Raw genomic sequence first — 22,155 nt, 5'->3', positions numbered from 1 at the left:
ATATGACTTGCGCTGTTCACACAGTCAGAAAAAAAATCAGATATGAGTCACATGTGAGCAAAAAAAATCAGATTCAGGTCACTTTCAACTGCAGTGTGAACATAGCCTTAGATGGGCCACCCAAGGATATTTGCAGCCACCCAAGTATATTAGACAACTATTTTTCTTCTTTGATTTTCTAAAGTCTGTTTTAATCACCATCCATGGACAAGAGAGAGGCTTTTACTAATATGAAGCATAAATAAATACACTGTTTTCATAGCAGCATCTCATGTTGTAAATTAAGCTTCTTAACTGTTGTGACATTTTCCTGCAGCTGCTTGCTAACGATATTATCCTGCACTCTAGGGTATGGTTGCAATATGCTACCTCATCAACAGCAGGTATTCACACATGCAGCTCACCTGCAGTGATTACAGACTACCAAGTGAAGCATTTGAAAGGTGAGTGATGTTATTTGAGCATCTTTTTACAACGTACTGCTGATGAATACAGCCAAAAAATGCAGAAACCCATAAAAAATAAGCCTACAAAAATGAGGCTGGGTGGGATGACCCGTCAATCAAAGTACAGCATTATTCTGTGCTTACAGAATGAATGTAAAAGTATTTTGTACCTGTCAGCAGAGTCTGATATTAAATACAGGACTCAATATACTCCTGTCGACTCCTTGGTGAGGATTTGATTCACAGAGACAGCTTGTGAGTTTCAGATTGTGGGTTACTTCGGGGACACCAGCTTTGTAATTTACTCTCTTTTGAGTTCGTTTTCTAAGTGACAGGAAATGTGACTTTGCTCATGCAAATACATGTACGCTCCATCTGGTTGACTTTCCAGGATACAGCACACATTTTCAAGCTCAGGTTTGTCACAGTTTTAAGTGTTTGGATGGTGCAAAGATTTACATAAAGTGTTTATTTCAGAAGTGGATGGGGAGCACTTCTTGCAAACAACTCGGCTTTGCAGGGTTGTGAGAGGCTACAGCATGGGGAGCAGACTGGCACAGAGCAACGTTAGCAAAGATACATTACACAATATACATTTATAAGACCACTGTTTTACCACATGGTAAGCAATGTAAAAAAAAAATAACAGACATTTCTCAACATGATCATTTACAGTTACAACAAAAAGTCGTTTGTTTACCATTATAAAACCATGATAGCATTTCAGAACTTCCTTAAAGCATTAACCAGAACCAACCGTAATGATAAATCTCTCAGTCATTCTGTTGTACAGTTAAGAAACCCATGTATATGGTATCTATAATGTCCATTCTATAAATCATTGAAAACCTGCTGAAGCTCTCTGCCCTAACAACCATTTTTGATCCACTAGTTCATCTGAAAATGACCATAAACAATGTGGGACACCCAATCAGAGCCAATGCCTCAGGCTGCCATAATCGTCCCGTTCATGCCACACGCTGACCCATCCATGCAGCCTTATCTAATGTGATTCTGTGGCTAAACTTACTGTTAACACAAGATTGTGGACACCAACACTTACAACAAAACAAATATAACTTTCTTCTCCCCTTATAAGCTCCGTGACATATTCCTGTCCACCGGCGAGCTTCCCCTTCCTAACAAATATACTGTAAGCCCCAATGTGATACATCGTTATACATCTTCTATATCGTCTCCTAAGTTGACCTATGAAACATGACCGCTATTGGCTGATTTCTTCCAGTCGGCCTTCACTGTTTGGAGCTGGAAGGGTTGGTTCTCTGAGCAGCGTGGCAGGGGTCCAGGGACTCCTTGGTGGCACCGCCGTAGACGTCTACGTCGTGGTCAGTCCAGGGGGCGATGTTCCCCAGCGCTGCGGAGCTGCATTCGGCCAGGGCGGCCACCTCTGCCGGCTTCAGCACCCGATCCCACAGGTTGAACTGGGAGAGCTCGCCGACCAGGGCCTGGGAGGCATCAAAGTGCCCGCCCAATGTATCCTTGGCCAGAGGAGTTGGAAAAAACAGATGGGTTGAATGTCAGAATGCTTCTTTAAAAAGCAGAGATAAAGATTTAGTGGAATCATTTGCCACAATGATATAGTAGAACTTTCACAATGAAAAAAACTTCCAGGAACAGACAAACTATTTCAGGAACTTGGTAAATCATGGGTGCTTACATCCTTATTGATGAGAGCAATCCATTTGGGTAACCCTCAAATGATTCCAGTCCTTCCCCTTTCTGGGCGAAAAATTCCATCGAAATAAAGGCAGTAAATACAGGAGCTGGCCTTTCGGAGTTTAGAAATACAAAATAAGAAAACCATACAGTTCAGTGGTAGTTGGAAGTCAAATCTAGTTTTCAGTGGGATAAGCTTAAAAATGATGACTTTTCTAATCAATGTCATCAGGACATTATCATCATGATATTAGTATTGGCAAATATTAGCTGAGAAGTTAATTATCAAAATGGCCAGAAAAAAATGTCCAATAACTACAATCATTTCATCATCTGTAAAGAAACTGCTGTAAATATTGGCCTTAATCAGCTGTAAATATTGGCTGTAATTTTTTGGATATATCAGGTGTAGATAAAAGCTGTAATCATCTGTAAATACTGGCCTATATTGGCTATAAATTCTGGACATCATCAGCTGTAAAAATTGATAGTGAACATAAACTCATACCAACCAATATTTGTATAATAATCACTCTCTAAATATTGGCTTATAATGGCCTATAGTGGCTGTTAATATGAACCTAAGCTGGCTGCAAATATTGGCCTTTATTGACCTATACTGGCTGTTAATATCAGCTTATTTTGGCTGTAAATATTGTCCTATCATCTAGCTGGAAGTATAGGCCTATAACGGCTGTAAAAATTAACCTATATCAGCTATAGATTTTTTGTTTATATTGGCTGTAAACATGGGGCATGTATATTGGTTTATATTTGCTGTAAACATGGGGCATGTATTGGTTGTTAACATGGGCCTATATTGGCTATAAATATTAGCCAATACAAGGCATTCTGAGGACTTAAGGTTTGTCTTCATCTATCACTATCTGCATTGTGTCAGCTTAAAGGAATTTGTAAGTATTTTCTTATCAGATATAGACAAAATCCAATATCCTGCAGCCCTAGAGAACAGGAGTGCCTGGTGGATCTTAACTTTCACAACACTGATATATAAGTAAATAAGTGAAGAATCTGTTTACAGGCAGGCAGAAAATAACCTCTGCTGTCAGAGTGATCTATGGTTTATAGTCAGTAGCAACACAACACCTGTCCCACATGACAGCTCCTCTCTAGTTTCAGCTCAAGTCTTTATTATTTAAAGATGAAAAATTCAATGCAGTTATGTTTAAATGTGTTGCTATCACGCTATTCAACTCTACTGTCAAAACTCCTGAGGCTTATTTTCACCTGTTTGGGCTTGGTGACTCTAGTGAGCAGGGAGTGATACTGGACTACTCTATCATCATCTCAATTACTCTTTTCCATTTCAGATTATAAATGATATATTTTTGCTTTTTTTTTTGATTGTTTTGTGTTTACAGACGTCTACGTCTTTACAGCCAATGCAAACACCAACGCCAGGCTGTCCTTCCACCGTCACATCACAGCACTCCTTTTCCCACTGCGTTGGTAGACAAATGTCACATTTTGCATTATAAAACAGCTCTAATGCGTTAGTTAGCTAGTTAACCTGCCAAAAAATGGGTTGTGGGTTGACTTGGAGCGGTGAGGAGGGCGAATGTCTCATCAACAGTTGGGTAGATGAGAAACCACTTAGAAAAATACACACATTAACAAACCTGTGAATCGGTGCCTGAGAGTGGGGAGGTTTCAGTGCTCTGGTGGTGTTACAGTGACATATGCGACCTTGTTAATTGGTGACTTTGAGCCTACAGTATGTTGTTGTCAACAGCTGCTGAAAAGTCCTTGCAAAGTTTCTTAGTATACTTTTTGTTTAATGACATATCTGGTAAATAAAGAGACATTTCTGACCACTTTAAATTGGGACTATGTTAACTGGCGACCTTTAGCTGCACATGTCTGTCATGAAAATGTAAACTGTCACACCAAACAGGGTCCATAGAGAAATTCTAACAGCAATATTTTAAGATCCACAACCAGCTTGGCAAAAGTGAAGCTTTAAGTGATGAGGATAACTAACTTGAACCATGAATGTTAAGTCTTTCCACAACAACTTCTCCAAAGGGCCCAGCTGTGTAAATACCTTTAGAAATTATGGTCAAATTTAGTTTATAGCCTGTTAGTCATGCCAAAAGGGGTTTTTAGTTTTCAATAACAGTGAAACTAGCTGGGTAAAGTTCAGTTTCTAAACTTACTGGGCACAGGGCTGCACCAGCCAAGTGTAAACTCAAAGAAAGTCTAATTTGAAAGTACATTTTTGACTCACAAAGTCGTTAACGTACTACCACAGGTTGAGATGACGTATCGCCTGCTGAGATAGTTCCAACCCTGGCATGAGTTACAGCTTCCAGTCTCACTTCTATAAGGTCTGACGTCTGCTTTAAATACAGTTTTAATGGTGTATGTATACAAAATAAGGATAAATTGAAGGATGAGGAGGTGCAGAGTTTTACCAGCTGTTCAGTGTCAGCCGGTGTTAACAGTGTATTATCTGTAATAATATCCCTCAGATATGTATGCCAATACTCATGCCATCGGGTTAATTTCAACCGTCCAACAATAGAGTAGCTTCATTTCTCACGTTACTGTTTATTTCACCTCTTGATGTGTCACTGATGATATTCTACAGTGGCTGTAAATAAAGATGGTAGGCTTTAGTCATTACCTAATCAAAATGTTATGTCAGATTGTGCACATATTTCAGGCTGTTTGAGGATTAACAGCAGTTAATTTGACATTATTATCAGCATTATCCTCTGCATAGACATTTACAGATGAAAGGCCACACTGCAGCTGAACATGAATTTAGAAAAATGCTGTCAAAGATAGTTTCTTGTCATTCTGGGGAAAAGGTTTACAGACAAAATTAAGCAATATTTATCCAACATAAACAATGCTAACTTTGTTTGCAGAAAATAGCTCATGTTAGTTGTTCTTCTGTTGTATGGGAGAAGAGGCTGACAGCCTACGTACAACTTTATCCCCATTTTCTAGATCAAAATCCTGCTAAACCACTGTTCCTATGGGGTGCTATCAAAGCTATCAGTTTGTTCTTGTTTACCTTTGGGTCAAATGGCATATGGCAGCATGGAGTATAAATTAATCATAAATAACGGTTTCTAGTGGCAGTTGACTGGGCTTTTCTTTAGACAGAGCACTTGATATGGATTAAAAATATTAAGAAATAAGTTAACTGGCCACTACCTCTCATGCGGACTACTAAGGGACTGGGCGATTAATTATTTGGCTAGCTAAATGAGCCCCTATAATATTGGGTAATAAGGGATTGGGCATCAAAATATACCCCGATATAATCCTTTTTTTTGGTAGATATGAACATAATATTGAAAGAATTGGGATATAATCCCAGCTACACTCTTCTCAGGCAAGTGGTGAACAGAAAGTATTACTGTTTTCCTTCTTCTAGGTAGAATTAGACTAGAAAAGCAGGGGAAGGCTTTATCCATACACAGAAATACCATGTTTAGATGATTTAGATGTGAAAGATTAAAATGTTTATCTCCCTTTACAGTACCGTTTTCACAGGGATGTTCTGAGATTTCTCCCATAAAATCTCTTCTCTACATCTGCAAAACAACAATTCATCACTCATCCTCAAAAGGGATTATGAAAGTAGTTGCTTTCTCGCTGTAAGAATCTCCATTAAATCAAGTCTTGTTGCATCACTGCTGTATCTTGTAGCATTAGACCCTTCGCCCTCTACTTCTCATCCTTTGTGAGATGACAACAGGCTGCAGAATGAGCTTTGGCTTGTTCTTTTGACACCAGGGAGGAGGGATAATGCCAGATTTCATAACGGTTACATAATATGGGTGTCTTGCTAATGAAGGACAGAGGCAGCTCAGCAGGAGGATGAACACAATTAGACTCATGTCTGTCTCTGTGTGATCGTTAATGGTGCTGCCTTAAAATAGCCTTTCTTTATCTAACCTTACTCTTATGTAAGAATCATCCATCCATTCATCCATGCATCCATCAATTTGTCCATTATCCCTTCATCCACAAGTTATTCCATGCATCATCGATAAATTCATCCATCATCTGTACACACAAGTAATGTATCCTCATTTTGCCCATTCAAGATTGATGCATGCATCCATTTATCACCCATCCATTCACCTGTACATCCAATCCACATCCTTTCACCTATCTGCTACTCGTTCAACCACCATCCAGCCTCTCTATCTATTGGTGATGCATCCAGTTATCTCTCTCTCAACCCGTCCAAACGTGCAATCATTTTTGACTTTCCTATCACTGATCCCTCCATTCCTCAAATATCCCTCATCTTTTCATTGTTTTTCGCTGATGTACTCATTCATTTCCCATTCTGCTTTAGTTCATGCATTCATCCATCATCCTTTTATCTATCTAATTAGTGAAATATCTGTCCCCCCCAATCCTCATCAGCCAACTATCAAGTTGGCACCAGTTCAACATGCATTCATGTCCCACACTTTTGAATCAATCTGTTGTCGATGAATCCTTTCGTCCACCACTCTACATCGATCTAGTGCTGATACATCTGTTCCTCTCTGCCTCTCCAGTCATCCACCCAGTCAACCAAACATGTATTTGTTGTTATGTATTTGTTAGTCTTTCCTTCTGCAATTCTATTAATAAACAGTATCCATGCTGAGCATGCATTCATTAACCATCCCTGCTTTTTATCTAATAATTTATCTGTCACCTGATCATTCCATCCATCCATCCATCCACCCATCCATCTATCCAACAATCCACCTGTCCGTCAATCTGTCCATCTATCCATCCACCTGTCTGCCCATCCATGCATCCATCTATTGATTCCTCCATCCATCCAGCCACCATCCGTGCATCTATCCACCTGTCCGTCCATCTGTCCATCCATCCATCCATATGTGCATCCACCTGTCCATCCATCCGTCCATCCATCTGTCCATCCATCCATCCATCCAACAGTCCACCTGTCTGTCAATCTGTCCATCCATCCATCATCCATCCATCCATTCATCCATCCATTTTTCACCCATTCGTGTACATTTCCTTCTATTCATCCATTCATGTTCATTTCATGCTCCTTCTATCAATTCATCTATTCATTCATACCATCCATTTCTTCATTTGTTAATATATCTGTCCATATGTCTCACCTGTTCCTGTCCCAGTATGAGGACCCCTCCTGGTTTGATTGGATGCCACGCAGCCAGTCCCTCTCCCCTCCCTTTCATCTTCCCCCCTTGGTAGGCCTTCCACACCCCATCTCTCAGGGTCCAGCTGACACAGATGTGCGCCCACTCATCCTGGGGTAAGGACAGAGGCAGCTGCGCCACCTACGGGTTAGAAAACAAAGAGACAATACCTCTTGTTTACAATGAGGGATAAGTGATTTCAAGTTCCCTGATATATGGCACATCAAGCTTGCATTATGATGGGATATCGGACCACTGTGGGCTGTAATCATAGCAGGATGTGGACAAATTGGTGTGTTATGTTGGCATAACAGCACCTGGTGGATCATCCCCAGCCTTCCCCTGCCCCAGAACTAACCCTCTATCCTCTCTGTGAGTGTTAATGTAATACAGTACATAAAGCATCGCTGAAGGGTTGCCTCCTTCCTGTCTCTCTGCAGCTACATTTATTTGCTTTGGCCAAACATAGTATAAATGGGAAAGATAAAACAATAACACAGGGTTCTTTTATACTCAGCACATTTGGGGGGTTTATTTTTAGATGAAAAGGTATATTGTCATTTCACTGAAGTGTTTATGTTGCAGTGAATCATTACCTTTAGATTTTTATGTTTCCATCTTGTATTTTTAAATAATTTATGCTCTGTTCAAGGACATCTTCTGCTTTAGTTCTACCTTTCCTGCAGCAAGGATAAAAACAGGAAAGGAGGGTATTTCAGTCCTGGTTGAGTTGAGTGAATTGCATGGTTGGGCTTTGAAAGAGATCGATACTCATGAAGAGTTCAGGCGATGGTGCGCCAAGAAAAAACCTTTTATCAACTTTAATCCGCATACATGGGATGAAAAAGAAGTTGGATTAACTGAATAGTACTTCCTGTTCAGTGGTTCCAATCAGCCCTCTCCAATTCATTATGATTATAGCTGCTAATGTTAAAAGCAGCATAATCAGTTGGTTATACTGCAGTTATTACAGAGGAGAAAAGACAGGAGACACTGGTGGAGATAGAAAGAACAGCCGCTGAATCAGCTCGTGGCAGAGGGTGAATGATATTCTTGCTTTGTTCTGGCCACTGAGAGAGACATATGGAAGAAGAAATACACATCTAAATTTTCAGATGCCAGATTTAACTTGTTTTATTGCCATCTGCAGTCATTTATCTCACTCTAGAGTGCACACAATATGCATGTAGGCAGAAACTGGCGGTAACCCACAGCTTCCCATGGTGCTACTGAGCAGGCCAATCACAGGGCTTCCAGTCTGCATCGTGTTAACCTGTAAAAAGTTTTTAAAGAAGGTACATGTTGGCTAAAATGTTGGCATAGCATTGAAGGCGATGATCGTCAAGATGGTGGGGTTGACTTTTCCCTGACAACTGTTACCATGATTTTCCAAAAATGTAGTCCAAGTGCCATGTTAAACGCTTCTACGGTACACAAAAATGATAAAATGGCCTCTTCTATGCCCTTATGGCACATAAAGCATGATAAATGTCCCTTTTCAATGCCCCTAAGGTATGATAAAGTGGCCTCTTCCATCCTTATGGTACATAAACATGAAAAAATGCACTCTTTAATTGCCCCTATCATACAAAAAACATGATAAAGTGCCCTCTCTCATGCCCCTAAGGAACAGAAACATTAATCTTATCTTCTTTAATGTCCTTAAGGTACCTTACAGCAGGATAAAGTGCCGTCTTTGATGCACCTTTTGTACATAAAAATGGTAAAGTGCCTTTTCTTTTCTCTATGGAGCATAAAGTGCCCTCTCTCATGCACCACGGAACATAAATGTGGAACGTGCCCTCTTTAAGATCCTTCAGGTACATAAAACATGGTAAAGTGCCCTCTTTCATATCCCTTTTGTATATAAAACATACTAAAATACCCTCTTTGATGCCCTTTCAGTGGAGAAAACTTAATATGGAGCCCTATAAGGTTCCTTTGTTGTGGACACAATATGAAAAGTTCCTATTGGCAGTGGTTCTCGGCTGTTCAGGACCCACCACCACCTTCTGAAAAATCACAACCCAAATTTCAATTCAAACTTCAGTTTAAAGGGACCATGTGTAAAAATGGGAATATTATTGTAATACTGCATAACAGTCTGATTTTAGGTTGCGATACCCACATGTGAAAATAGCTACAACACAAACACAGGCAGGCACTGCACAAATGCATATTCAAACCGTTTGCATAAACAGAAACACAAAGAACTTCACAAGGGGAACATTAATCTGATGCCACTGAATGATATTTATGATACCTGTAGCAAACTGATGGTTAACTTCCTCTCTCAGCTCTGTCTTGGAGTCCTTCCACAACAACCTTCCCTCTGAAACACTCTCATTGGATTTATATAGCATATATGGAAAGTGTTTCAAATACGCATTAGTGTTGCACCTGTTTTGCAAAGCATTTTGAATTGAGACTTTCTGGCCACCATAGAAACTGTCTTTTTTGGAACAAAGGTGTGGTAGATATAACCATATAATCAAAGTCATTTAATCTAGGATGTCTAAGTATTTCAACACAAATGTGCACTGGTGCCCCAACACTTACAGCAGGTGCCCTTTAATTGTTTACGCCCCTGCCCCTTAAACATCCTGAATCTACCCCTGGTTCAGGGCTACACTGAATTAAGCCATAGGCTATGGTGCAGCTTTAATGCAGAAGCATAAATCCGGCTTAATACCAAATACACTTTTACCATTGTAGCCATAAATCTATCTTATTTTTTGTTGCTTCTCTGTTTTTCTGTTTCTATCCATTGCTCTCTTGTTGCATCTCCCTCTGTCCCACTTTCCAACCCCTTCAACAAATGGCTTTATAGCATGATTCAGATTCTGCCTACTAAAAGGCAGTTTGTCCCCATTGTAACTTTGCTAAATGTTGCTGAGTGCTGTGCTGCTGGTGGATTAATGTGGGATCTTTGCAAATAATACAGCAAAGACTAAACCTGTTAACATTTGTTATGCATTGGTGCAATACAAATAAAGATTAAATCTGCTTTCTATTCATATAAGTTGGGTAAAAAAAAGCTTTAATCAAAACAATTTAATCATAAATTGGACATATTTCAACAACAAATAGGAGTATTCTTTGAAAACTGTTTCCCTTGTTCGATTTGCCTACCAGGAACTAAACTTTAATTGTGTAAAGTCATTAATATTCAAGCAGTCAAGAATCGCTGGCACTTTATTCAGCCAAACTTGTCTTTAAACACCTTAAGGTGTGGTCAAATCCCAAGATATCATGAATAATACATGTCCTCTACCTTGTCATTGATGAGCAGCTCCACGGGGTTGTGGACTCCCTGCAGCAGCACCAGCTCATTAGGCTGCCCTGGCACTGAGTACGAGAAGGGGGTCCCAATGCCCCCCTCTTTGGCCTTCAACCACACGCAGGCAGTGAAGGCATACATCTCTGTAATCTCTTTCCTCACCAGGCCGTACATGTAGTTGGTCCTCATGGGGAAGGAGAGGACGAAGCCATCCGGGAACGAGGGCTCTGTCAGCGCTTCGGAGACACAGATGAAGAAAAGAATATCACAAAGAGAGAGATGAGGGAAAATGGAGAACGCAAATGAATACACAACTACTGGTATTGCTCTTCTCTCTTGTCCCTGTCTGTTTGTGCACACAGCTCAAGCACTAATGATGAGCTTCTAACATGAGGCCGCGCCGCTGCTCTTTAGGCAAAGTGGATGTATAGAAACAGAGTTGGGAGACAGATATGACTCAAAAGAGAATACAGAAGTGCTTTCTTTCTCCCTTTTAACCTCCTCTTGGCACTTTATGAATTCCCAATCTCTCATCTAGACTTCCACTTCTGCTTTTATCAAACTCCTCTCACCTTTATCGAGCCCTTTTCACCGCCTGAATCACTAGCGAGCCTCCAGGTGACTTGATTTAAAGGTAGATGAAATTTAACCACCATATATCTTTTAAAACCCTCGTGATTTACCTGTCAACCGTAAAATATAGATTCTTAATAAAATCCCCCTATGATTATAAAGATTTAAAGGTTACAGTTAAAAGCAGCAAATGATTTTAGAGAATTTCTTCTTCTTTTAATTTATTCCCCGCCTACAGGCCTGTTTGACATTTCACAACCTTCAGCTCTCATTAATCATCTTATTTTAATCTACTGCTTATTCTCCACTGCTGCCATGACCCATTTCACCCATAGCACTCATTAAAGTTTCATTTTCTTTTCTATGGAGTACATGGGCTTATAATGCAGCTGTTAACCTCCCTGTGTGCACCAGCTCATCCATACATCCCTCCTCTCACTTATTCAACCATGTCTCTCTGCCTCCACCTCCTACTCTACTCCCCCGCCGACTCACTGTGTTCCAGCTCAGTAACGCGGTGGCTGACAGTGTCAATGCCCTGGTTGATTTTCTCGTGTTGGCCCTGCGTTTCCTTCCTCATGGCTTGACGCTCCTTCTCCAGCATCTTTATCTTCCGCTCCAGCTCCCCCTCCAGGTCCTCCACCCTCCAGGTGCCCTTCCCGCGCCCAGGGGAGGCCTTGGAGGGAGGTTTCGGAGCCGGGGAAGCGGGGGAGGCGGGGCGGCGGCCTCCTGGAGGGGCTGCCACAGGTGGGGAGGAAGCACCGCTGGAGGGCAGAGAGGGAGCCTTGCCGGCGTTTCCTGCTGGGCTGCTGCCGCCGCCGCTGCTGCTGCTGCTGCTGCTGCCGGTACCTGCAGGTGTGTCGGTGAGATTCAATGCAGCGGGGCCGATTTCTGCCTGTGACAGAAGCAGAGAAGATAAAGGATGTGAATATAGTTCAGACTTTAAAGATGAAAATGCACAAAGAAGAGAATGTCAGAGATACAAAGGGATGCCGGTAAACAGCTAATGTGTTTATCAGGGATTTAATGATGAAAGCATCCAGGGCAGAAAATATGGCTTGGCTTTTGTAGAAGGTTTTTAAAGTGGTGGAAATGGCAGATAATAGATTTTTTAGCAGTGCTTGAATCGATTTTCTGGCTATATTGTACAGACGCTCATTTCCCACAGTGCAACAAACCTTCTGACCTCTTCTAATGCTCTACCATCAGGTCTAACAAGCCTGATAGGGATGGGACATGATTTTTGACTACCCAGCCAGCCAGATAGACTGTTCCACACAACAGCTGCATGGGTTATACACTATATGGACAAAAGTATTTGGCCACAAAATTTGTGATCCTTGCAATTGCATTTCTTTAACTTAAAATGTGTCCAAATACCAGTTTAATAAATCAATTTTCTGCAGCATAGATTTTATGCAGGTGTCATTTTTTAAATGGTTTACAAAAATCCTCCTTTTCATGTTTTATGTATGGGTTTTTTTTTTTTGTAAAAATGAGTGACATAAAATTATAATGTCCTTAAAGCAAAGCAAAAGCCATCACATTTGCAATATGAGCAAAAATAGTAAGCGTATTCTAAATAAAACTGATGAAGCGTAGCGTTACTTCACGAAAGTCATACCCCAGCTGCAATCAGCTAGTAGTAAAGCTTCACCTCCCCCACCCCAGCTGCCTCCTTTATAGCTTGTTGCACCCCCATATTCAGATTCATGCTACTATGGATTAATTGCTTCTGAAATAATTCAATTTTTTTCAATGCAATATTGGGGGAAAAAAATCACAGCTAGGTCATTTTTGCAAATCGTTCAGCCCTACTTCAACTATAGCACTGTGATGAATGCCACCTTTGCACTAAGATAGTTCATGCAACTTCATCCCTGCTGGATATTCCACATTCATCTGTAAGTGATATTATAGAAAGTGGAAGAGTTTAGTTTAGAAGAGTGCAGTCTCTGTTAGTGTGATTTTAAGGTGGTCAAATATTTTAGTCCATTAAGTGTATTTCACATCCATTTAGTCAACAACTTGTACATGGTGTTAAAGAGGGGCAAAATCTAAAAAAACAGGAAAAAACTGGTTCTGCCTATGTTGGAGAGCTTTCCAAGGTCTGTAGTGTTACAGACTTTTAGAGATGCTAAGAACCAAACCTCAAATGTCTTAATAAGTCTTAATATGTTTTTTAAGGCTTGTTAGCGGCAGAACTAGCAGCTGCAGGTGCATAGAGGATCTCCCATCATGGTGCTACCATTCTGCAGTGAAAAGCAGCAGTAGTTACAAGGAGAGATGTAGATTGTTGCATTTTATCAATACTAATACCCTTATACTCATGGATAAGAGTTCTTAACAACAATGCTATCATTATAAAAAAATGACAAGGTAGTTTCATCCTCATCTTCTATCCACTTTATGGTGAGGAAAAAATCTCATTTGCACAAACCAACGCTCACTTTCAGTCATAATATTGAATTTTGACTCAAGCTCTGCACATCAATAGCCAAAAAGGACAATTACTGGCTTCCAAACAAATTATACCTCATTAAACTGATCAATATCGTTGATAGAGGACACCCGTCAGCACTCACTAAAGATGTGTGTTTGTTGGAGTGGATGGTTTTCTTTTTATGTGCAGAAGGAAAAGGCCGATATCCTCAAGTCTGATCCAGGTACAGCGTTAGACAGCCAAGTGTTTGATCTTTAAACCCTCATTAGAACAGAGTAATAAAAGGGAATATCAGAGTGTGTAATGACATTTAAAGAGCACCCTGCTTTTTTATGCTACTACACATGGGAAATCTAGCTCCTGATTCTTGACATTTAAGACAAGAGCAAAAAATCAACTAGAATATCCAAATATAGCAACATACCAGGACAAAATTGACAAACAGGGCACTTTGAGTGCTGCTCTGGAGAAAACATCTATGTTATCATGTTACTGTTTGGCAGGGGTAACCTTACACTTGTAACAGATGCTCATGAGTACATTAGCAGTGTCAGTTAAATCATTCGAGATCTATTTTGATTTCTAAAGAAAGCATTAACACTGGCAGCTCTCATTTCCCATTCAAAGCCAATTCAGCCCAGGTTCTCCATGCTCAGCATGAAAAAACCCAACTGTCCGCTGTTTTTATCTCCAGACTCTCAGTTAGAAACAGGTCAGCTGTTGCTACAGTGCTGCACTCGTCAAGTCACTTCTCCCTCAATGGCCAATCAAAATTAAGAAGGGGCGTGACTTCTGATGAGAAGGTGGTCAGTGTCAGTGTCCCACAGGTCATTTTTAGTGGCCCTTAAGCAGAAGACTTGTGACTAAAGATGAAAAATCAGCTGTGAAATAGCAGTGTTAAATTATTATTAACATTATTTTTTCAATACTGAACCAGAGATATTCCAACATTGTACATATACACACATTCATCCAACTTCCATACCACTTATACCATTCAGGGTCGCAGGGGCTAAAGCCGATCCCTGTTCTCATTGTGCTGGTCACCAGTTGCAGACTTGGCATGCTTACATTCACACCTACGGCCAATTTAGAGTCACCAATTAACCTAACGAGCATGTCTATGGTGGTGGGAGGAACCAGGAACCTTCTTGCTATGAGGCAACTCTTGTGCCGCCTTGCAGCCCCATAGCAAAATCAGTGCTAATTCAACTCCCATAGTGTTAAATTTGATGCTTTCTCTGAATTCTAAACAAATGAATTTGAGGTGTTTGTAATTTCAGTTATTTACCCAGTGCAAAACTAACCTGACGTGCCAGACGGATTTGTTTCACACATCCATCTGGTAAACCTCCCATAGACAGCGTTTGGGAAAGGGCAGAGCCTTTGAGGAAAAACTTGGAGGGTTATTGGATGAATGTTCTGTGTGTCACATCTTTACGAGCAACAAGACACCTGACGTCATCGCCCCAAACCGAGGAGTAAACTCTATAAAGAACTGCATAATGCAAACCATTGTGACTGTAGACATGTCAGTATGCAACTTTTGTCATTTTTGAAAGAAAACAACTCACTGCTGTTCTTTGCTCTTCTTTTAACGAAGAAATGTCATCAAGTTCTGATAAAATTTACGCTTTAGCAGCATCCACGCTAATGTCTTCTGCCAAAATTTCACCGGCCTCTTGTTGCTGCTTGCTTACGTCAAGCTTACGCCACGCCCAAAACTATTGCCCTTCGTCACTGATTGGTCCTGTCACTTTCTAACCAGGCCCAAACTGTTCAGATGGGAGGGAAAAGAGACTAAAATGGGTAAAAGTGGCAAAAATAGGGAATAAAGTGTCATCCAATGAAAAAAGGCAGCTTAAATGTGCGAGAAGGGGCAAAAAAAGGCAAAAAGGGAAAAAAATGCACATAGTGAAAAGCAGCATAAAAGAAGCAAAAACTGGTGAAAAGGAGCAAAAAAGAAGTGGCAAACTTGGGCTTAAAAAGCAGCACAAATGGATTAAGTGGCAAAAAAAGGAAAAAAGGGAAAAAAATGCAAATAAGGGCAATCGAAATATACAGACAAAAAAATAAAAAAAGACAATTAAAGCCAACTGTACAAGAGTGGGAAAAAACTGATTAATATAACTTGCAATGGATAATTTCTGAGGTTAAAGTTGACCTTTAAAGGTTTTCTGGGGAAAAAATATTTCAAATGAAGACATAAAGAGGCCACAATTCATCATAAAAGAGCCACATGTGGCTCAAGAGGCATGCATTGAGTATCATTGCTCTACAGAATTGCACTGAATGTGTCAAATCTGTCCAGTTACTCCCAACACGTAAGGTCATTTAACTCAGAATAGAGTGAAAATTACACTGCAGTTACATCTATATTATCATCGCTCACATTCCCACTTTGTTTGTCCATGGTGTTGCAGTCTTTCTTATTTAAACAGTTCCTCTCAGTCCTGCCAGACAAGTGTGCTGCTCTCCTCTCCAGCCCTTCGGTGCACACGAGTAGCAGCACCTTTGGTCATGTTCTTTAACCAGTCAGCCAGACAAAATTTTTTTTATACTTAAAAAAAAAAACAGATAAGAACAGAAACTTCTCTGTTCAACTGACTGTCCAATTCTTTGGCCTGTGTGCTTACTCTGTAGCACCATGCTGAGACATGAGCTTGTGCATTACAATTTGAAAAAATGAGAATAAAATGTTTTTTACCAACTGCAGCATCAGGCTGCAACATGACTGAATTAAAAAGAGTCAAGGGGGACTGAATACTGTGCATTTGTGCGCAAAATAAACAACTTAACAAGGCATTTTAGACAACTCCTGCTTACTTTGGCACCCCTTTTTGAGTGGAATTCATGTTATAAGCAAAGACATTGCACTCTTCCTCAGACTTGTGCAGAATAAGAGAGCTACATTAGCATCAGATTATAACTGTGAAGATTTTCTGCAGGTTGGTTGCACACAAAAGATGAATTTAAAGTACAGAGGCTTCGAGTAAAGCCGGAGTTCCTCACATTGAAGAGTTTACTCATCATGTTTGTCATCGTAATGTTTTAAAGTGAATTGTAAATGAGTAAATGATACCGCATCCCAGTAGAAGGTGTTGTATTGATGATGGTAGTAACTCAGCAGCAGCATTAGTATTCATAGCAGAAGTTTTGAAGATAAGGTGTTGGTGAAGCGGCAGTAAAGAGAGAGATTGCTGCTGTAGCTGTGGATGCGAAGCTGCGAGGGCGATATATAATATCAAGAGAGTTGCTGAGGCAGTCTTGAATCTGGACGTCCAGGATATAAATTCACACAGACGGAGACAACCTTGTAACTGAGTGTGCTCGCAGAGGGGCTGGCAGGGATGCAGCAGTTTGTGTGTGCGCTTATACGCTCCCTGTGTCTCAATCTCAGCGCATGCACAAACACAAACCGAGAACCCGAAGCCCCCCCCCGCCCAGCCCTCTTCCTGTCCGGCCTGCTTCATCTTTTATTTATGTCTCTATCCTGCTTTCTTATGCAGAGGTAGAGGGTGGACCAGCAGGTGGAAAGATTTCCCCCGAGAGCGGAGGGGGGGGGGTGTGCGCGAGACATGAGGAGCGCCTGTGTCACAAGTTGCTTGTCAGAGGAGAGATGAGGTGAAGATAAAAGAGGGAGGGGAAGATAAAGATGGGGAGGGAGTTATGAGAAAGATTGGGGCACCTAAGATGATGAAGATCGACACTGCTGCAGGCCTTTAAATCAGCTCTCTGGTATGTTGCCGCAGCCTGGAGGGCACTTTACCAATCTGAATCCTTACATTCTGGTGAACTAAATAGAAAATCTGAGAGGATTACTCCTCCACTACTACTTAGGGGAGCATAAACCTTACTCCAGCATGGGTATTTAACTTATCAATGAAGGAAAATGCTGTCAAATGAATGGAAGAGTGGGGGACAGTCTGACGCAGGGTTAAATATAGCAAAGACCTTGACAATGTTGGGCTTCCAGTCATCTGACTACAGCACCTGCAGAGTGTCTCCTCCTAATTTTGACCAGTTTTGGATGGTTTTCACAGACGTCTTTAGAAGGTGTGCCTTCACAGCAAGTAAGTAAATTTCTTTATCTTTGAAAACCGGCCTTTGTTTACAAATTCAGCCTCATACCATCTTAACAACCATTTTATTGTCTGAAACATAGCACTGTTTTGAGGCATGTAACCTCATTATAGCCAGCATTAGCCAGGCTTGAGGAAACTTCTCATATTTGGGGTTCAAACTTGCAGCTGCTAACACTAGCAATTATGCAACTGGTGGAGACGATGAATGGTACCTATAGCAATGATTTCTTTTCCATTTCTGCCATGCAAGCTTGTCTCATAGCCGCATATGACATGTAGCATACTATAGAAATTATGACAGGAATAGCTGGTTATTTGCTGGATTTCGCCAAAAAAGTCCATCCATAAAAAAGCTAGAGGATCCAGACTTTGGTGCCATCCATTGTTGCTTCAATGGAATAACCAGAGGCTCATGCCGACCTATGCTGCAAGCTTTGACAGTTTCCCCTTGTTATTCCTGCAGTTTCATCGTTTAGAAGGGCAGTTTTAAATCTTGTCTCGCCCAAGGCAAGGCTAAGATCAAGGCAAAATCTCAAGGCATACCATATCCATATCATACAAAATAGCCTCTTTGGTCTACAGTTGTATTTTGGTAATGGTTGTACAAATTCCCATGGCACACCAATACTTTGTGCCTTGCAAAACCATTTGAGAACCACTGGTTTAGAGGGATTGGTGTTTCCTCTAGTTAGCAGAGAAAATACTAACCCCAAAGCACTGACTGGCTGTTGAAACTCCTTTCATACCTTCCAAAACCAGCTGTTGGTAACTTGACAAACTGAACTGCAAGCAACACCATCAACAGGCATGATTCACGCTGCAACAGCTCAGCTCTCACCGCTGCAACTGTTCCCTCCAATGATCTAAAATGGTCTTGCTGCATTGCAAATTTTTCTTCTGAACTGCGTGAGCTCAAGGCACCCATACTGCACAGATAAAATAAAACTGTATCAATATTCATGGCTAGTTTTGGCCATTTGTTTGTTCCAGACAAAGATCAGTATGACGCCCTTCCCCATGCAGCTGGAAGCAACTGAAACAAATGAGCACAATATTTTAAAGCATCCCTTTCAGGTAACCAAGCAGAAAACTACAGGGCATACCCAAATCTGAAATATAACTCCGTACAGTGCCTGCTCATCAGCTCTTAGGAGAGCATCATAACTCAAACTCACCACACTGTAATAGCTCTACATGCATCTCAGTCAGGGGGAATTTAAAAAAATTCTTTGCATTATCTCTTCTTCTATCACAAATCATAAATTGCATGAATTGCAATAATATGAAAAATACAGCATTAGTTTTAATTGTAGCAGAATAAGCCTTAACACACTTGTTCCTGCTGTGTGAACGAAACTATTTAAAATTTGAAAATCGTACTTTTGGCAAACTTAAACAGTCTTGCATCCCCTCAGAGATCTTTAGGACCCCCTAAAGAGGGTCCCAGAGCCTTGAGGAAGGCTATTAATCAAGTTTCAATTTCAAACACAATTTTGGCTCCACACGATCATTGAAACAGGATAACCATGATTAAATGAAAACTGTGCCACATGCTGTGCTTTGTTTGTTTCGTCCATAGCTTTTGTTGTGATATCTTGGCCTCGAAAGTATTTTTGGTTGTTTTTATGCATGTGATGCTGATGCTGCAAACCAGTGAGTAATCACATAATCCTAATTTTAATTTTTGCAATAATCAAGCAGCCGGAGCTATGGATGGGAGCCAATGATTCACAGTATGCTTTTTCACCACACAGGTAGAGATGAGGACAGAATGAACCGATGGATTAGTAAGTACAATTTGCTTGTTATGAAGACTTTGGGGGGCTTTCTGGCGGGCTTAGACCTCACTGTTGGGACCAGGAGTCCTCTCTGGGGACATTTTCTGAGAAATCAACATCTACTCTGATGCTATTTTATTCACTTTCGGCCTCTTATTTACATTCAGAATACATGTCTGATTATTGAGCCTGATTTTAGACATATACCTCGTATGCACACACATCCTGAGCGTATCTTGAGACCCCTTGCAGTACAGGGCCTCAGGCAATTGCGTGATGGTGAAACTGCCTATAAAAATTTATATAAAATATTAAATAAAAAGCACATCACTTTACGGATGTATCAGAATACTTATTATCTAATATTTATTATCAGTTCTGTTGATATGCTGCTTATGTATATTTCTCTACACTATTTATATTTTTACATATTTTATTAAAAGATTCACATGTACCGTTTCTATGCATCAATCTTTAATCCTAGATGATGGATGGATAGATATGGAAACATAAAGACTTATTTATCATCTACCAGCAGAAATGCATTGACTTAATTGTATTCAGAATAACTTCTGGCCACCTGCGGTCAATCCTATTGATGTTGCATTCAGTAATATTTCACTCTTAATGTTTTCAGTGCAACTGAGTGAAAAAGGGAGCCAATAGAAACTACATTCAGGCATAAATTTGTGGCAGAAATGTGTTTGTTTTTGGTCTAAAATCGTGATTAATCTCACTTAGCTGGTTTTAAAATTATTCATGCATGATTAAAATGTGTTTCGTTGTTTCCCGCTCTCCCCTGCTGGCTAATTTTGTCAATGGACTGTGAATCACTAGCTAACTCATGCTTTTGGTAGCGGTCCATCTCCTGCTGGGAACAAAACTCGAGCAGGAGGATTAACAGCGAGAACAACAGGTTTTGCCAAAGTTTTACAAGCTCGTATCCAACTAAACTTACCTCTAGTTTCTCAATGCGGTCCTTCAGGTCCATGATAGCCCGGGCGAGCTCCTCCACAGCCCGCGCCGTCTGCAGCTGCGCTGCCGTCGAAGAGCTCACCTCATCCCCGGCCATGACGCGGCGGTTCCCGCTCCAGACGCCGATGCTCCGCTCTGGGACGTTTCTCTCGTCCTCCAGGCCGCTCTCGCACTCGCTTAGCTTCCCGGTCAGCTCCCGGATGGTCCTGTGGTCCATGAGGATCTGGTCGTTCTGCTGTAGGACGGTCTGCCGGAGCTCCTCCGCGGTGGTCCGGAGGTAAGTCCAGTCTTCATCCCCGGCAGCGTACGGGTCATCCGCCTGCTGCTGCTGCTGCTCGTCCCTCCGCTGCCTCAGATCTTTCGTCTTGCATTCCCCCACTGGTACAGGTGTGCAGATCAGCCGGCTGAAGCTGAACTGTTTCGCCGACCCTCCTCCGGTTTCTTCCCCCAGGTTGAGCTCGTTCAGAGTGGGAACCTCCAAGCCGATTCCGCCGAGCCCGTTCCCTCCGCCGCCGAAGGACTCGGAGCCGTGGAGGGCGCCCAGCGGCCCGGCGTGAGCCACCGACCCCGGCTCCAGAGGCTGGAGGAGCGACTCCGATGTCAGGGTGCTGTTGTCGCCGAGAGGGGCGGCGCGTTTACGGGGATAAACACTGGCGATGATGCAGATGACCGCGCCGAGAAAGGCCAGGGTGCCCGCTCCCACCAGCACCACCACGAACTTCATTGTGACTGTGGAGATCGGTGGAGGGGATTACGATTAAGAACACACAGTCTCTTCTTCTCAAACAGAGCGGAACCAGGATCTACTGAGCGGATCCTCTCAGTTTAACCAGAGCGTCTATTAGCCGTGAAACTTACCCACTGAGGATGTTTTCCTGAGGCGCTGCTGCTCTCCTCTCCTCGCCCTCTGTGTGTAATATTGATGGCACCGCGCTGTCTGGTCCAGAGATGCTCCCTCTCCGGATCCGTGTTGCTAAGCTGCTCTCTCCTCCGCGCGTTACCATGGGGACCGCGCGCGAGAGGAGGAGCGAGGCTGTGGGCATGCGTCAGTCAGAGAGAGGTGAAGCATCCAGCAGCAGAGACACAAACAAGGCAGTGATGGATCAATGTGTGCAGTTTGTGTGTGAGCGCAAGAGTGTGTGAAAATAGAGAGACAGGAAGAGAGAGAGACAAGGTGAGAGGAGAAGGTTAAACGGAAAAAGGGAGAATAATATGAGTGGGCCTGCACGTGCGTCTGCGTATTGAGTGGTTCTGTAATATTTCTGTATTAATGTCCTTAAACGTAGAAATAGAAGCATCTGGGTATTGGTTTTGGCGTTAAAAGAATATTGTTTTATTGTTATTCTTTAAAAAGTCATCATACATTAGTGCACTGATCAACAACTGGCGGCCCGGGGACCATATTAGGCCCCCCAAAGCTCCCTGTCTGGCCCCTGAAAGATCATTTAATTCAGAAAAGGAGGAAAAAAAGATGCTGTGGTTTTAAGACTTTAAATGTCTACAGCTGTTCAATCCATCCCACAAACACTAATTTTTGAAATAGTTTTTATGTCTTAACATTTAATCTGTTTTACAGAAATTTACCGTCATAATTAGTAGATATGTAAAAATAGGGTTAAGGTTGGCAGAAAAGCTGCAAAAATGACCAGAAAGAGTGGTGAAAAGAGGTTCAAATGTGGCAAAAATTGGTTAAAGAGGGATCAAGGGGCAGAAAATTGGTTACA

The 22,155-nt window shown here is 41.6% G+C and overlaps 1 protein-coding gene across 1 annotated transcript; it reads right to left on the bottom strand.

Moving 5' to 3' along the window:
• Window positions 1-1,415: 1,415 nt before the first annotated feature.
• Window positions 1,416-21,387, bottom strand: nptxrb (neuronal pentraxin receptor b). Its single transcript, XM_041785149.1, has 6 exons — window positions 21,290-21,387; window positions 20,415-21,160; window positions 11,646-12,045; window positions 10,572-10,813; window positions 7,259-7,438; window positions 1,416-1,945 (listed from the first exon to the last, which is right to left on the bottom strand). The coding sequence occupies exons 2-6, from the start codon at window positions 21,153-21,155 to the stop codon at window positions 1,700-1,702; spliced, it is 1,809 nt and encodes a 602-aa protein (XP_041641083.1). The 5' UTR covers window positions 21,156-21,160; window positions 21,290-21,387; the 3' UTR covers window positions 1,416-1,699.
• Window positions 21,388-22,155: the final 768 nt, after the last annotated feature.

This window comes from Cheilinus undulatus, linkage group 4, assembly GCF_018320785.1.
Source record: "Cheilinus undulatus linkage group 4, ASM1832078v1, whole genome shotgun sequence".
Lineage (NCBI taxonomy): Eukaryota > Metazoa > Chordata > Actinopteri > Labriformes > Labridae > Cheilinus > Cheilinus undulatus.
Note: the sequence above shows the minus strand (reverse complement) of the source record. Positions and strands in the feature narration are given on the sequence as shown.

Excerpts from the sequence above, each read along its gene's own strand:
- nptxrb (XM_041785149.1), bottom strand. The coding sequence starts at position 21,155 with ATGAAGTTCGTGGTGGTGCTGGTGGGAGCGGGCACCCTGGCCTTTCTC. Across the intron at positions 10,814-11,645 it reads CGTTACTGAGCTGGAACACA|CGCTGACAGAGCCCTCGTTC; the intron begins GTGAGTCGGCGG and ends GTGTCTCCGAAG. Across the intron at positions 1,946-7,258 it reads TCATACTGGGACAGGAACAG|GATACATTGGGCGGGCACTT; the intron begins GTGAGACATATG and ends CCTCTGGCCAAG.